The following is a 13702-nucleotide window of genomic DNA, read 5'->3' on the forward strand; positions in this document are numbered from 1 at the left end:
AAATACAAGCTTGTCATTTAGTTTATAAATTAAACTTGTTTTTTCTAAACCAAACGTTCTTTTTTTTTTTTTTTCTTTTGCTCCTCCTTTTTTTCTTTTCCTCCTTTTTATTTGAAAAAGGGCTTCAGCGTATCTTGAATATAAACTTTTGATATGTAGCACACACTCTCACGTACAGAGAGCAAGTTTTTTTTTCTTTCCCTTTTTCTATCTGTTCCTTTCTCTCTTTTTCTTTTTGACGTTTCTTTCTCTCTTTTCTTTTTGTGTCTCTCATTCTCCCTTCCCTTTTGTATACTCCCTTTCTTTCTTTTTTATATTTATTCTCTCCCCGATGAACACTAAGGATATTATTTGTCAAGTTCGAGCTTTATATCCCTATGAACCCAAAGATCCCTCTGCATTGTCATTCAAGGCTAATGCCATCATTGATGTCTTTGCACAACTGGAATCAGGCTGGTGGGACGGTTGGTAAGTGAAGCAAGTACAAGCTTTATAATTTAATCATTTTTAATAAGCGAGTTAGTTGTGAAGGTAGAAGAGGATGGTTTCCTAGCAATTATGTAGAAATTCTCAAGCAAGCGGTACTCTATACTATTCAGTAACAATCGACCATGACATACTGACTTTTTTTATTTTCATTTTTCGTTTTATAGCCATCAGGCAGACGTACCTTGACGGATCAACATATGAAAGAACAACTTCGTCTTAGTTTACATGCATCTGACATGATATTGAACAAATCTAATGCACTAGTCAGTAGCAACAGTAGTCATAGCAACAATCAATCAGAGTGGATCCTGCAAACGACTGAAGACGGATCTGAGCAGTATTACTATAATATTCGAACACACGAAATGAGACATTCGATTCCTCCTGAAGGATATGTCACGACAGAAGAAGAGGATGATCTTATACCGCCTGCGCGTCCGGTACGTGCGGCGAATCGTACGATGGAAGGATCAAGCCAGTTGTTGGATGACGTCTATGATAAGGTAAGAAAAAAAAAAGGAGGGAGTATAGAAATTGTGGTTCCTTAATGATATGATTATTAGTTACCGCCTGGTTGGATGCGCAAGATAACACCGCAGGGAAGATATTATTACTGTAATCCGGAAACAGAAGAAACAACATGGGAGCTGGAAAATATTGATCCAGATACTGGAATGCTAGTAAATAAAAATAAAAAAAAAGGAAAAGTAGAGAGAGAGAGTATTGATCCTTCTAATCAGATCCCTTCTCAACCCAACTCACCACCATCATCGCCTTCAGAGATATCATTTGATTTAAAGGATACACCCATCACTTGGTCCACACTCTCAGCCATGATAGCACACGCCATTCATAATTTAAAAGAATGCATACGAGCAGGCAAGACGACGTACATTCGACAGGAATCGGCACAGGTCGTCCAGCGCATCCGACTACTTCTTTACGTCTCCAACTGTCTCGACAAGGAAAGTTCAGTTCATTTGAAATCGAACAAGCAACTTCGTGCCGTCCATCGAAACTTACTTGCATCTGTGGCAAAACTGATCTTGTCCGCCAAGATGACATCGTCTGCCTGGCCGAGTCCTGAAGCGCTTGGTAAATTGATGAACGAAGCAGAAGAGATCCTTGTGTCCGTTCGCCACTTCATGACCTGGGCTCAGGATATGCGTATCGAACTCAAGGAAAAGGCAGGACCCACCTTGGCCGTTGACCGACCGCTCTGGAAGAATCCGATCCAGGTCAACTCACAGCACTACCACCGTGCCATGCTGAGCGGACAGCCTGACGCAGTGACAGCGATCATGGTCTTGGCTGATAACGTCCGAGGTGCTATTAGCTCGTTTATGGAAAGTATCAGGGATGCCTATAGTCACATTCACAATGATCAGGATATCAAGAGCACGCTAAGGAAACTGAAAGCGAATGCGCCGCTCCTCGTAGCCCAGTTTCGAAATCTGAGCAATACGACCAGTCAGTTCATGAACACGGTTGAACAGGTCCATGAGGACGATAACTTGAAATCAGTGGCTATCATGAAGGCCAAACACCCAATCTATGCTGCCATGGGCTCCCTCTTTGTCGTCACACAGCAAATCACAAACAGTGGGATGGACATTGTCGAGGCGGAGGCAGCTTACGAGCGTATCAACGAAGCAGTTCAGGCTATCGAAAACGGTATTGAGAACGCAGTCGATTACTCGCAAATGGATGAAGAAGAAATTGCAGAAGAAGTCAAGACCGAGGATGAAGAGGTAAAGGAAGAAGAGCATCAAGAACAGCCCAAGCCATCGTCGTCAAGTAACCCATCACCTGTAAAGGATGTCAAAATTGCCAAGTTCTTTGGTGAAGATCCTCCTCCTCCTCCTCGAAATCCTTCACCGACGACACCCTCCTCGCCTAGTGCAGGGGTTCCCGCTACAAACACGCAGGGTGAGGTGCCTTGGTTCCTCGCAGCAGATATTGATCCAAATGAGATTGCGCTTAATGTCGAAGGTCAAGTCAAGGGTGGTACACTGCATGGACTGGTTAAACGGCTGACTCAGCATGATCAATTCGGTAACGTATACACACATAAGCAAATGCCAAGACGAATACTAACTATTTACTTAGATGCTAAATTTAATACAACATTCTTGTTGACTTATCGCTCGTTCTGCTCGACGGAGGAACTATTCAATGAACTTTTCCAAAGATACCAACTTCAACCACCTGAAGAATTGACAGCAGAAGAAAGAGAACAATGGAGCGAAAGAAAGCTGAAGCTTATTCGTTTGAGGTATTTATAGGAGACTGATGTTACATTAAGATACTAATATAAGGTATAGAGTATTCAATGTGATAAAATCGTGGCTCGAGACATACTATAACGAAGAAGAAGACCGGCCGATGTTACTTGAGCTGAGTCAATTCACAGACCATGTGATCTCTCATTCGATGAAGTTTGGTGCTGAGCAACTCACCAGACTGATCAAGAAACGCATGCTTGCAGAAGAATCCGGTCAGATTCGCAAGATGAAGCTAAACGTGCGTCAAAAAGAGATGCCTCCATCCATTCTTCCAAAGAATATGAAGCGCATTAAACTACTAGAGTTGGATCCTCATGAACTGGCACGACAGATGACGATTATGGACTTCCGGTTATACAACCGTATCAAGCCAGTCGAATGTCTCGACAAGAACTGGGGAAAGCCCGACACGGAAGAGGGCACACATATTGCTGCTAACGTTAAGGCATCGATTGAACACTCAAATCAGGTCACTGCCTGGGTGACAGACTCTATTTTGAGCAAAGAAGAAGTGAAGAAGCGAGCGGCTGTGTTAAAACACTGGATCGCTGTGGCTGATCGATGTCGTATACTCAATAATTTTAATACCTGCATGGCCATCCTGTCTGCATTTGACAATGGTTCTATTGGTCGACTCAAGCGTACGTGGGAACTCATCAATGGACGATCCATACAAATCCTTCGAAACATTCGTCGTGTGATGGGGGCTAACCGTAACTTTAGCAACTACCGAGAGATCATTCATCGGGTCATCCCCCCTTGTATACCTTTCTTGGGTATTTATCTGCAGGATTTGACGTTTATTGAAGATGGAAATTCAAACTTTTTGAAAAAGTCTAATAATTTCATTAATTTTGCTAAACGTATGAAGACAGCTGAGGTCATTCAGGATTTACAACAGTATCAATCAATACATTATATGTTGAATGCAGTGCCAGACATACAAGAATTCATAAAGACACACTTACAGTCAAGTCGTGATGAAGAAGAGTTGTATAACCTTAGTTTGAAACTTGAGCCAAGGTAAAAATAATAATAATAATGAATTATTTTATAACCCTGTTATTATTATCATAGGGAACATGGCGAAGATACGATTGCAAGAAGATTAAAGGAGTCAGGATTATAAGCAAGTAATGCGTGTGAAGTAATAAAAAGAGTCAGTGTGTGTGAGAGAGAAATTAAATAAAAAAGAGGGGACTTTTTTTTTTTCTTTTTCTTTCTCTATTTTTTTTAAATCCAAGAATGGAGGAAACTGTATCTTACCATTTTGCCAGTGTTCGACAAAGAAGAGAAAATAGACACGAGATGTAAATAAGTGACGAATGAAGTATTTATTTCTAATAAGATTAAAAAGTGAATATCAATTGACCATTCGACAACAACCCAAGCAATCACGCATGTGTGGAGTAGGAGAAAAAGGCAAGTGATCTCTTTCTCTCTCTTTCTCTTTCTCTTTCTCTCTTTTTCTTGAAGAACAACCCTTGATAATAATACAATCTCTATAGCTGATAGACGACCTATTGACCCACCACGTAATGACACTGATTAATCACTGTAATCTCGATTCACCTATTAATATAATATTCTAATTTCTATCCATATACATTTAGCGATAGTACAATTCAGAGTGATCGATCCTAGTTTACCATCCAACGATAAAACGTAAGACCAAGAGAATATTATTATGCAACTTTAATCACTGATATTTATCATCAAGTTATTTACAAAATCCATACTATTTTATGTATGCATCTTTAATGGCAGCTGACTTGGATGAAGAATTACATTTATTAAGGGATGGAAAGACAAGGAGCACAACAGGGTCTGTCGTATCATCACTCTATCATCTCAAGGACATTGATAATACGGATGCTGGATTTTTCGTGTTTCCCGATTTGTCAGTTCGAATGGAAGGATGTTATAGATTGAAGTTAAGCCTGTTTGAGATTGTTGGTAAAGAAGTGTTTCACTGTAAATCGATATTGTCGGATCAATTCTTTGTTTATTCAGCTAAAAAGTAATCAAAGAAAAATACATGTGCCATGATTAACTCTTTATTTAGATTCCCTGGGATGGAAGAATCTACATTCTTGTCAAGATCATTCGCAGATCAAGGCTTAAAGATTCGTATAAGAAAAGAACTAAGGCAAAGGAGAAAATTACCAGAGAGTGGCAGTAATACAACAAGTGAAGAAAAGCGACCAAGAGTAGCAGAGTCTTCGTGTGTAGATAGATCAAGAATTATACAAGATGGCCGTTTATATTATTCTAATTCTAATACTACGACTAATACTACGACTACCCCCAATTCTACTACTTCTGAAAGATATGATTCTCCATCGAGCTCACATCTATACAGCATGCAATTTAATCCTACACATCAACCTATTCTCTATCCACAACCACCATCTCCGCCATTGCATCAACCACAACAAAATCACCAAACAGAACAACAACAACAGCAATCAGTAGAACAACCCCATCATCACCAACAGATGCCATATATCAACTTTCTTCCACCCCCTGCTTCTCATTTACAACCAAAATAAAATACATCATAACCATGGTTTGAAGCTTAAATAGAAAGAAGGAAAAAATTTATAAATGCATACATAATGGTCCCTTCTGCATTGTGCATTGACATACATTTTCGTTTATTAGGTTCTTTTTCTTTTTATTATCGCTTTCTCTCTTATTTCACTAGTTTGCGTATGTCGTCATTGCAATAATACTAAAGATGGACTGAAGAGATATAAGAATAGGGTGACTGTTCAAGAGAACCTCTGCTTCATAGGTGAAATATTTTTGTCCTTTTTTTTTTTGTTTTCATTAAACAAATGCAAGAACTTCCATATAATGTAAAAACAGATCCATTCTCTTTTTTTCTTGTCTACTAATTATTATCATGTAGTTAAATGAGTTGACATGGGATAAAGACCACTTGAAAAATAAACAAAACAAGTATTGTTATTGTGGAAATGAATATACAGAGTAAGCAATTATATATACAAAACTAGTTTTACTTTAACTAATGAACAAGCAAAGAGATAAGCCCATGATTCGTTGTTCGACATGTCAGCAGTTATTTCATGGAGGTAGATATCTTTTGTACGATGACATGTCACTGATATACTTTATTATTAGACTGTGTTCAATGCTTACCAAAACCCTTATTGTTTGGGGACAACTTTGGCACATTCACTTGTTCTATTTGCAATGGTGGAACAGAAAGTTATGAAAGAAAAGGCCTAAGTTGGATCATTATTGTTCATTTAGTCATTTACAACCTGATCAAGAAGGCTCAGATTGAAGATTCAAAAAAAACCGAGAAAGACAGACGAGAACACTATTATTTTAGATGGAAAGAAGACGTATGCGCCTTTATTGATGACTATTGGGATTACTTATTACCAGATAAACAACGTAAGATGAACATCTATATAAAAAGCCCATGGTTCATATATGCAGCATCTTTTTTTATAGGGTCCGCTACTTGGAATAACACCATTGCCAGTGTCTTGTCTACTCACAGCAACATCTTTTTGTCAGGATTTGAAAAGTTCAAGCAGAGCGGTAAAAAGAAAACAAAAAATATATAGAATACATGATATTCACCTGTTAAATTAGCCTGGTGGACACTACACAAGGTTGAGCCACCTACTGGAGAAAAGAAGACAAAGGCAGGATCAAGAGCAAGACCGAACCTGAAGAAACCAGTGAAGCGTAGTCAACCTGTTGAAGAGACAACAAAACCTAGAAAGACGAGGAAAACACAGGATACAAAAAAACAGACAGTGAAGCAAGAGCAACAAGATCTGATTGACCTCAGCTCACTTTCTGAATTATCATCAGCAGAAGAGGCATTTTCTGACAATGAAAGCACGAGCCAAGTTAAGAAAGATGAGAATATAGTCTTACCTAATGCAACTCCGTCTAGTGCTGCACAACAATCAGTTAGAAAGTTGTTACAAGTACCACTATCAGAAAATTCAGCACCCGCTTCTAAAGAACCAGTAACGCCAGGATTAGAGGATAGCAGCGTTGAAGATAGAAAAAAAGAACTGCATATAAAAGAAAAAGAAAAAGAGCAGTCCAATGCAAAGTCAAATGATCAGATAGTAGCGGTTCCTATCAAGAGTGATCTAGAAGAATCATCTTTACTTGATTCTAAATCACTTGGCACTATTCCTAATATATCATCCAGGGTTGCACAGTCCTTACCTGTCTTACAGAGCTCACAAGACGAATGGCTCCTGTTACAAAAGTTAGAACATGCCTCAAAAAGATTACCATATTCAGCAGCAAGATATAAAAGGAAACTAGCTGTGAGAAGGTTAAAACGAAACCTGGGAATCAAGTTATTTGATCTTGATAACCTCGTTCTACAGTCGCTCAGAGCAAAACATACCTTGGAGCCAATTGCAAAGCACACAGTCATACAGCCCACTGCAAACCAACAACAGGATGAAAATAACAGCACACAAGATGCTCAACAGCTGCTCGACAAAATTACCTTTACACCCTACAGTTGCTCCTTTGCCTCTCGACTATACGGTGCTATCAGACAACGAAATACCATCACACGTGACGAAGCCTGGCTGTCTTCCTGGAATGGTAGAAAATTAAGACCCTTTATTTGGCGTAACTTTGAAACAAAACCGACAAGGATGCTGTTGATGGCCCAGATCAGGTTGTGCCAGGGCAGGCCTCGTCGTCGTGATCAGATGTTGGTAGAACCCAGAGAACTGGTAAGAGACGAAAGTATTGATTATGTCTATTTCCAGAAAGAGCACCTCGATCAGGTGAATCAGTTACTGAAGCGTGCCTTTTGGGATGGCATTGATGTTTCCGAATCTCTCCTGTTTCCAGAATACAGCATTGTTTGTCTTTATAAACGAAGGGTGATCGGTTGCGCATTTATGACTCCAGAAGCATACGTTACTTATATTGCGGTTGATCCTGGATGGGGAAACGCTGGTATTGGACAGTAAGTATTTTGCCTTTTTGATGACAGGCATAAAAAGTGTAACAACCCATGAATAGGTTTATGCTTTACCACTTGTTCCAGACAGCAATCAGTAAAGATGTCACACTACATGTGTCAGCGAATAATACAGCCATGGTAAAAGAAAATCATTGATGATGATATACTCTTATTAATACTCATATACACATAGCTTCTCTATCAAAAGTTTGGTTTTAAGCCTGAAGAGTTTATAGTCAACTTTTATGACAAGTATTTACCAGCAAACAGCCTATATAGCAAGAATGCTTTTTATCTTAGGCTAAGAAGATGATCTGACATTGGCAAAATGAGTAATACAAAACAAAAAAGGAAAGAGCAGTCGGTAATCCTAGTTTGGATATCTTTATCAAAAGCACATGCTAGATAAGACACACACACAAAAGTAGTAGTTGTAGTATATGTATATTATCATTCTAACTTGTAAATATAATACAAAATAAACAGACCTTTGTTTGATCATTCAACTCGTCCTTTTTTATACCCTTTTCTTTTGAACTCTGCAGCACTTACTCTTACCAGTGAGAAGCGATATTCGATTTTAAACTTCATTTGTCAGGTGATGCATCTTTAAAATTAGAGAACTAATTGGTGAACTGAGGGTTAAAATGGTAATTAATCGCTGAAGGGCTTACTAGCTATCATGTCACGACCTTTATAAAAGTTCCCAGGATAGATAAATCAAGAAATATGTATAAAAGGCAGTATTTTATTTATTTAGAAAATACCCTTTTAATAAATATATATCTTTTTCTCAAAGCATTTACAATATCAACAAAAAAAAAGGATAATGGTTACCATAACAACTCTATGCACAATTTCTATTACCATGAACATCTAAGATTACTACAAAGAACAAATTATATTATGCGTAACATTTTTATTGCCTTCACTCCGAGATTAAGACATTGAGGTACAAAAACCAGCCAATGAAGGTAGCCTTTGGTGGTTCCTAAATTGGCTTTTTTGGTCTAAAAAGGAAATTGATGCTTTTGCGGTCATACGCCATGGACACAAAGATTCCTATTTATGATAGATTACAATTCCAATATAAAAGGGTTCTTCTGATACGATTCAGCTCATAAAAGCTCTCGTTCTTTTTTTATTTTTCTCTCTTTTTTTTCTTAATCTAATCTCCTCCATTCTTTTTACATAACGTAAATGACTGGAACAAGTATCTCCTCTCAAGAAAAGAGAGGATACGAAGAGCATTATATTACATCAGAAACAATCGTCACCTCAGAAAAGGTCGAGGACTTCTTAAGCACGTCTGTCGAGAAGGAACATTATGGTCTATCAGACAGAGCATCTGCTCAGCAACATCTTGAAGAAGAAGAAGACTCTCCTATTGAAGAAGTCCGCGCTGTAGTCCCCAAGTAAGGGTTTTTGTGTGTATATGATTATATTTAATGACTAAAAACTTTGTCTATAGCACTGATGACCCCGATTTGCCAGTATACACCTTCCGTGTTGTTTTCCTTGGTTTAGTCTTTACCTGTTTCCTTGCCTTTGTCAATCAATTCTTCTTTTACAGAGACAACCCAATGGTTGTTGGTGCCCTCGTTGTTCAATTGATTAGTTTCCCTCTTGCCAAATTCATGGAAAAGATTATCCCTAAATCCAAATTTTTCAACCCCGGTCCTTTCAATGTTAAAGAACATGTCTTGATTGTTGTCATGGCCAACTGTTCATACCAAACTGCCTATGCTATGGATATCATTACCATTCAACGTATCTACTACGGCCAAAATATGGGCTGGGGTGGAGGTATTCTGTTGATTTGGACAACCCAATTGATCGGTTTCGGTCTTGGTGGTATCCTTCGTAAATATCTTGTGTACCCTGCTTCCATGGTCTGGCCTGCAAACTTGGCCACAATCTCTCTTTTGCGTTCATTGCATCAAGTACAAGACAACTGGACTGGTCCCAGTCGTTTCAGATGGTTTTTGTACATGTTTAGTGCCATGTTTGTTTACCAATGGCTCCCCAGTTACTTCTGGCCAATTCTTGGTGCTTTCTCTTGGATCTGCTGGATCAATCCTCGCAATCTCATCTTGAGTCAAGTGACTGGTTCAAAAGCTATGGGTATTCTTGCCTTCAGTTTCGATTGGAGTCAAATCGTATCTTATTTGATGAACCCCCTTGTTGTCCCTGGTTGGGCTATTGCCAATATTGCCGTTGCTTTCGTTATTGTCGCCTGGATCATCGGTCCTGCCATGTACTACTCAAACGTCTGGGACGCTCAAAAGTTCCCTATGATCACATCCAAGCTCTTCACCACAAATGGTGACTCTTGGGTCAACAGCAAGGTCTTGACTGCAGATAGACTCTTGGACGAAGCAGCTTATGCTGAATACGGTCCGCTTCGTATGGCTCCCTTCTTTGCCCTCAACTACGGTATTGGTTTTGCTGGTATCACCTGTATCTTGGTTCACACCTACTTGTATCACGGCAAGGAAATCGTAGCACGATTCAAGGAATCTCGTACAAAGGAAAACAACGATGATATCCACATGAAGTTGATGCGTGTCTATCCTGAAGTCCCTCAATGGTGGTATGCCCTTATCTTTATCGTTTCTTTTGGTGTCTCCTTTGGTGTGATTTATGGCTGGCCCATTTTTCTCCCATGGTGGGGCTTGATCCTTGCTGTTGCTATTTCTGTCATCTTTTCTTTACCCATTGGTATCATTACCGCCATTACCAACCAAACTCCTGGTTTGAACATCATTACCGAACTTATCATCGGTTTTGCTTTGCCTGGTCATCCCATTGCCAACGTCACCTTCAAGACTTATGGTTACATTTCCATGGTTCAAGCCATTACCTTTGTCAGTGATCTCAAGCTTGGCCACTATACCAAGGTTCCTCCTAGAGCCATGTTCTGGGCACAAATCGCTGGTACTATCCTTGCTGGTCTTATCAACTTGGCTACCGGTACCTGGCTTATGGATACTGTCAAGGATATCTGTAGCGACGGCGCTGCTCCTTGGACCTGTCCTAACGCCAATGTGTTCTACTCTGCCTCTATTATTTGGGGTGTCATTGGTCCCCAGAAGATGTTTGGTCCTGGATCTCCTTACAATGCCATGTTGTGGTTCTTGCTCATCGGTTTGCTCCTTCCTATTCCCTTCTACTTCTTGGCCAAGAGATATCCCAACAGCTGGGTCAAGTACGTCCATATTCCTCTTTTCCTCAACGCTCTTGGTATGATGCCTCCTGCTACTCCCATCAACTACTTCATGTGGTGCTCCATCGGTTTCTTCTTCATGACCATCCTTCGTCGTTACAAGCACGACTGGTGGATCAAGTATAACTACGTTACGGCAGCTGCCTTTGATACTGCCTCAAGTATTGCTACGCTCATCATTTTTGGTGTTCAAACAGGTTCGAACGTCTATGAATTCAACTGGTGGGGATCTGGTGGACAAGTCTACTCCGGCCTGGATTATGTTGCCGCTGATAACTGTCCTCTTTCCATGGCTAATGGTCAAGGTGTGTGTCACTCATGTGCACCTGCCTCTTAAACTTGTATACCAAAAATAATTTTTTTAATATAATTATATAATTATTTAATCCCCTTTCTTTTTCAAAAAATAAAGAATAATTCATTAGCATAAAACTCTTTTGACGTTTCATGAGTGATAGCGGATAAGAGATTAGAGAATGACTATAGATCGACACATTGTGTGCTTTATGTGGTTAAAGAGAGAGGAGAAAGAGGGGGCAGGACATTCAGGGGGAGTGATGTGATATCACTTTCAGAGCATGTAGCCTTCTCTTGAAATAATTCAGTATCTTTTGCAGGGAATAAGTCAATGGTTACTGTTGCTTATATCTCTAAATGACATCTGCCCTGGAAATTACGGTTTAATTAAGATACTGTTGTAGAAGACGAGAGAATATCCGCGGAAGGGTACGATGTACCTTCTACCCCTCAAAAAAAAAACTTTCATTGATACGTGATTATGAGCAACATTCAACCATACAACCTGCTGCAAATAGATCATGCGAACATCTCCTTATCGAATCTCTTTGTTACTTATTTGAGGCATAGATTTAAATGTAAAGTGGTTGATAAATGCATTTATTGAATAAAAAAGAGAGATGAACTATAAAAAAGAAATGGGAGAGGAAAAGAAAGAAAAAAAGGGGGTTATAAAGTATTGCGAAGTTGTATTTACATGACAGAATAAAGTGAAAGAAAGAGAAAGGAATTTAAATTACAAAAGGGCTATCAGACCAAAGAAAAGATTTGTCAACTGTTGAGCTGCTGACCAAGGAAGCTTGAATTAATGTATCATATAAATACTCCATGTATGAAGTGGACTTAGTCTTGGGTGAGAATTGAAGTTCATCAGGCATGTATGGTTTGGGTTGAAGCGATGTTGCAATTTGTACGACAAATAGCAGAAAATGACCAGCCAATTCTCGAAACAAGGCTGATTCTTTATGTTTCTTGGCATCCTGTAAAATAGTCTTGTAATCCCAAACGGGCATAACTGCGTTGGAGACAAGAATACAGTGATGGTCTTGTTGATGACGATAAGATTCTGTAGGCTTTGTACCTAACAAACTGATATCCTTGTTAATATTAGGCTTGGGTAATGATGCAGAAACGCGTGGTGATGAAGGTTGTTGCTGTTGTTGTTGTTGCATAGACAAAAGTTGTTGGTTTTGTCTCTTCAAGACGTCCATTTCTTTCTTCAACGTCTTGTTTTCTTCTTCAACTTTGGTTAATTTTTCTTTTAATTCTTCAGCTGTTTTTTTGTGTTCAGCCACTTGTTCCTCCAAGGAAGTGATGTATTCTTTATATACATGTGAGTCTATTGTTTATGTAAACAGAGAAATAGTATTACCTTTTCTTCTAACTCTGAAATTTCTTGCAGATATTTTATTACGTAATTGTCGACGTTCTTTGGAGGTCAATTTCTTTAGATCGATTCCATCAGCCGCAGCATAGGCTTCTAAAGTAGTAACAGTTTCTTCATTATGCTTATCTCCTTTCTTTATCAAGTCATACTCTTCTTCAAATTGCTTATAGTCTTGGATGGCGTCTTCGTCTCTCATGCTAGTATCCGTAGCAGTATTTTCATTATTATTCTCATTGCTTTCTTTATTCTCTGCAGGAGGAGCAAATATAACAGAAGGCGCAGCAGTCTGTATTTCTTGCTCTCTTGCGGCGAGCTGCTGTTTAGCCAACTCGATCAATTGCTTAATCTGTTCCAAGGTATGCATGGTTATCTCACCCTTGACAGGTTCTTGTTGTTGTTGTTGTTGTTGTTGTTCTGGAGAAGGAAGGGGGGGCAATGGTTGATCCAAGATAAAATTGTTTTGCTGATCAACAAAGAAAGAAGAGTAATCTGGGGTTAGCACTTCTTCATTGGACACCCAGTCCATATTAACAACGTCTTCGAAGTTCATCATTTTTTAATTAAAAAAAAAAGTGAGAATAAAGAAAAGAAAGAAAAAGGCGAAAAAAGGGGAATGACGATATTATTAATTAGTGCAGTGGTCACATGGACGAACATGCTGGAAAGAAGACCACTCTACGCGTATATTGATACTCCGATCACGGATAAATTGACACGAATGAAAAATAAAACAACTTATATTGAAGTCTTTAAAAGAATTCAATAGCTTAGCCATAAACTTTATTTTATTTTGATTAAAAACAAATGGATCGTGTATTAAAGAAGCTATGCAGTTCTCTATAAAACTTTTACCAATTGAGTCACTTCAGCACCAATAGCTTTTATCGGCTGCATTTAGTGCCGCTTCTGAAAACCACTGGTAGACTTATTGGCGTTGTCTGCACAAGGGTAAAATGATTCCCATGCATCATAATTTTTGTGATTGTCGCACTATTGACCCCCTTTTTTATTTCTTTCATGTTTTATTCCTG

The 13702-nt window shown here is 38.9% G+C and overlaps 6 protein-coding genes across 6 annotated transcripts; 5 read left to right on the top strand and 1 right to left on the bottom strand.

The window, feature by feature from the left end:
• Positions 1-331: 331 nt before the first annotated feature.
• Positions 332-3903, top strand: RHIMIDRAFT_239836 (ras GEF; the record flags this gene model as incomplete). The annotated part of the gene is made up of 8 exons (XM_023609252.1): positions 332-468; positions 524-581; positions 654-992; positions 1053-1169; positions 1230-2544; positions 2599-2764; positions 2814-3797; positions 3852-3903. The coding sequence occupies 8 exons, from the start codon at positions 332-334 to the stop codon at positions 3901-3903; spliced, it is 3168 nt and encodes a 1055-aa protein (XP_023464073.1).
• Positions 3904-4019: 116 nt separating this feature from the next.
• RHIMIDRAFT_239837 (uncharacterized protein) lies at positions 4020-5326 on the top strand (the record flags this gene model as incomplete). The annotated part of the gene is made up of 6 exons (XM_023609253.1): positions 4020-4084; positions 4132-4200; positions 4251-4309; positions 4388-4439; positions 4495-4794; positions 4840-5326. 6 exons carry the CDS (start codon positions 4020-4022, stop codon positions 5324-5326), a joined length of 1032 nt encoding a protein of 343 aa, XP_023464074.1.
• Positions 5327-5374: 48 nt separating this feature from the next.
• On the top strand, positions 5375-6632 carry RHIMIDRAFT_37976 (uncharacterized protein). The gene is made up of 4 exons (XM_023615175.1): positions 5375-5635; positions 5689-5768; positions 5823-5872; positions 5922-6632. The coding sequence occupies exons 1-4, from the start codon at positions 5615-5617 to the stop codon at positions 6374-6376; spliced, it is 606 nt and encodes a 201-aa protein (XP_023464075.1). The 5' UTR covers positions 5375-5614; the 3' UTR covers positions 6377-6632.
• An 869-nt stretch (positions 6633-7501) lies between these two features.
• Positions 7502-8074, top strand: RHIMIDRAFT_205707 (uncharacterized protein; the record flags this gene model as incomplete). Its single annotated transcript, XM_023606850.1, has 3 exons — positions 7502-7764; positions 7821-7899; positions 7955-8074. 3 exons carry the CDS (start codon positions 7502-7504, stop codon positions 8072-8074), a joined length of 462 nt encoding a protein of 153 aa, XP_023464076.1.
• Positions 8075-8961: 887 nt separating this feature from the next.
• Positions 8962-11324, top strand: RHIMIDRAFT_205514 (putative oligopeptide transporter; the record flags this gene model as incomplete). The annotated part of the gene is made up of 2 exons (XM_023606830.1): positions 8962-9176; positions 9233-11324. 2 exons carry the CDS (start codon positions 8962-8964, stop codon positions 11322-11324), a joined length of 2307 nt encoding a protein of 768 aa, XP_023464077.1.
• A 691-nt stretch (positions 11325-12015) lies between these two features.
• On the bottom strand, positions 12016-13224 carry RHIMIDRAFT_239840 (uncharacterized protein; the record flags this gene model as incomplete). Its single annotated transcript, XM_023609254.1, has 2 exons — positions 12016-12605; positions 12657-13224. 2 exons carry the CDS (start codon positions 13222-13224, stop codon positions 12016-12018), a joined length of 1158 nt encoding a protein of 385 aa, XP_023464078.1.
• Positions 13225-13702: the final 478 nt, after the last annotated feature.

This window comes from Rhizopus microsporus, assembly GCF_002708625.1.
Source record: "Rhizopus microsporus ATCC 52813 unplaced genomic scaffold scaffold_14, whole genome shotgun sequence".
NCBI lineage: Eukaryota > Fungi > Mucoromycota > Mucoromycetes > Mucorales > Rhizopodaceae > Rhizopus > Rhizopus microsporus.

Bases quoted from the DNA above. Each gene is read 5' to 3' on its own strand.
- RHIMIDRAFT_37976 (XM_023615175.1), top strand. From the start codon at position 5,615: ATGCAAGAACTTCCATATAAT. The intron at 5,636-5,688 runs GTAAAAACAGAT...ATTATCATGTAG, and splicing joins TGCAAGAACTTCCATATAAT to TTAAATGAGTTGACATGGGA. The intron at 5,873-5,921 runs GTAGATATCTTT...CTTTATTATTAG, and splicing joins TCAGCAGTTATTTCATGGAG to ACTGTGTTCAATGCTTACCA.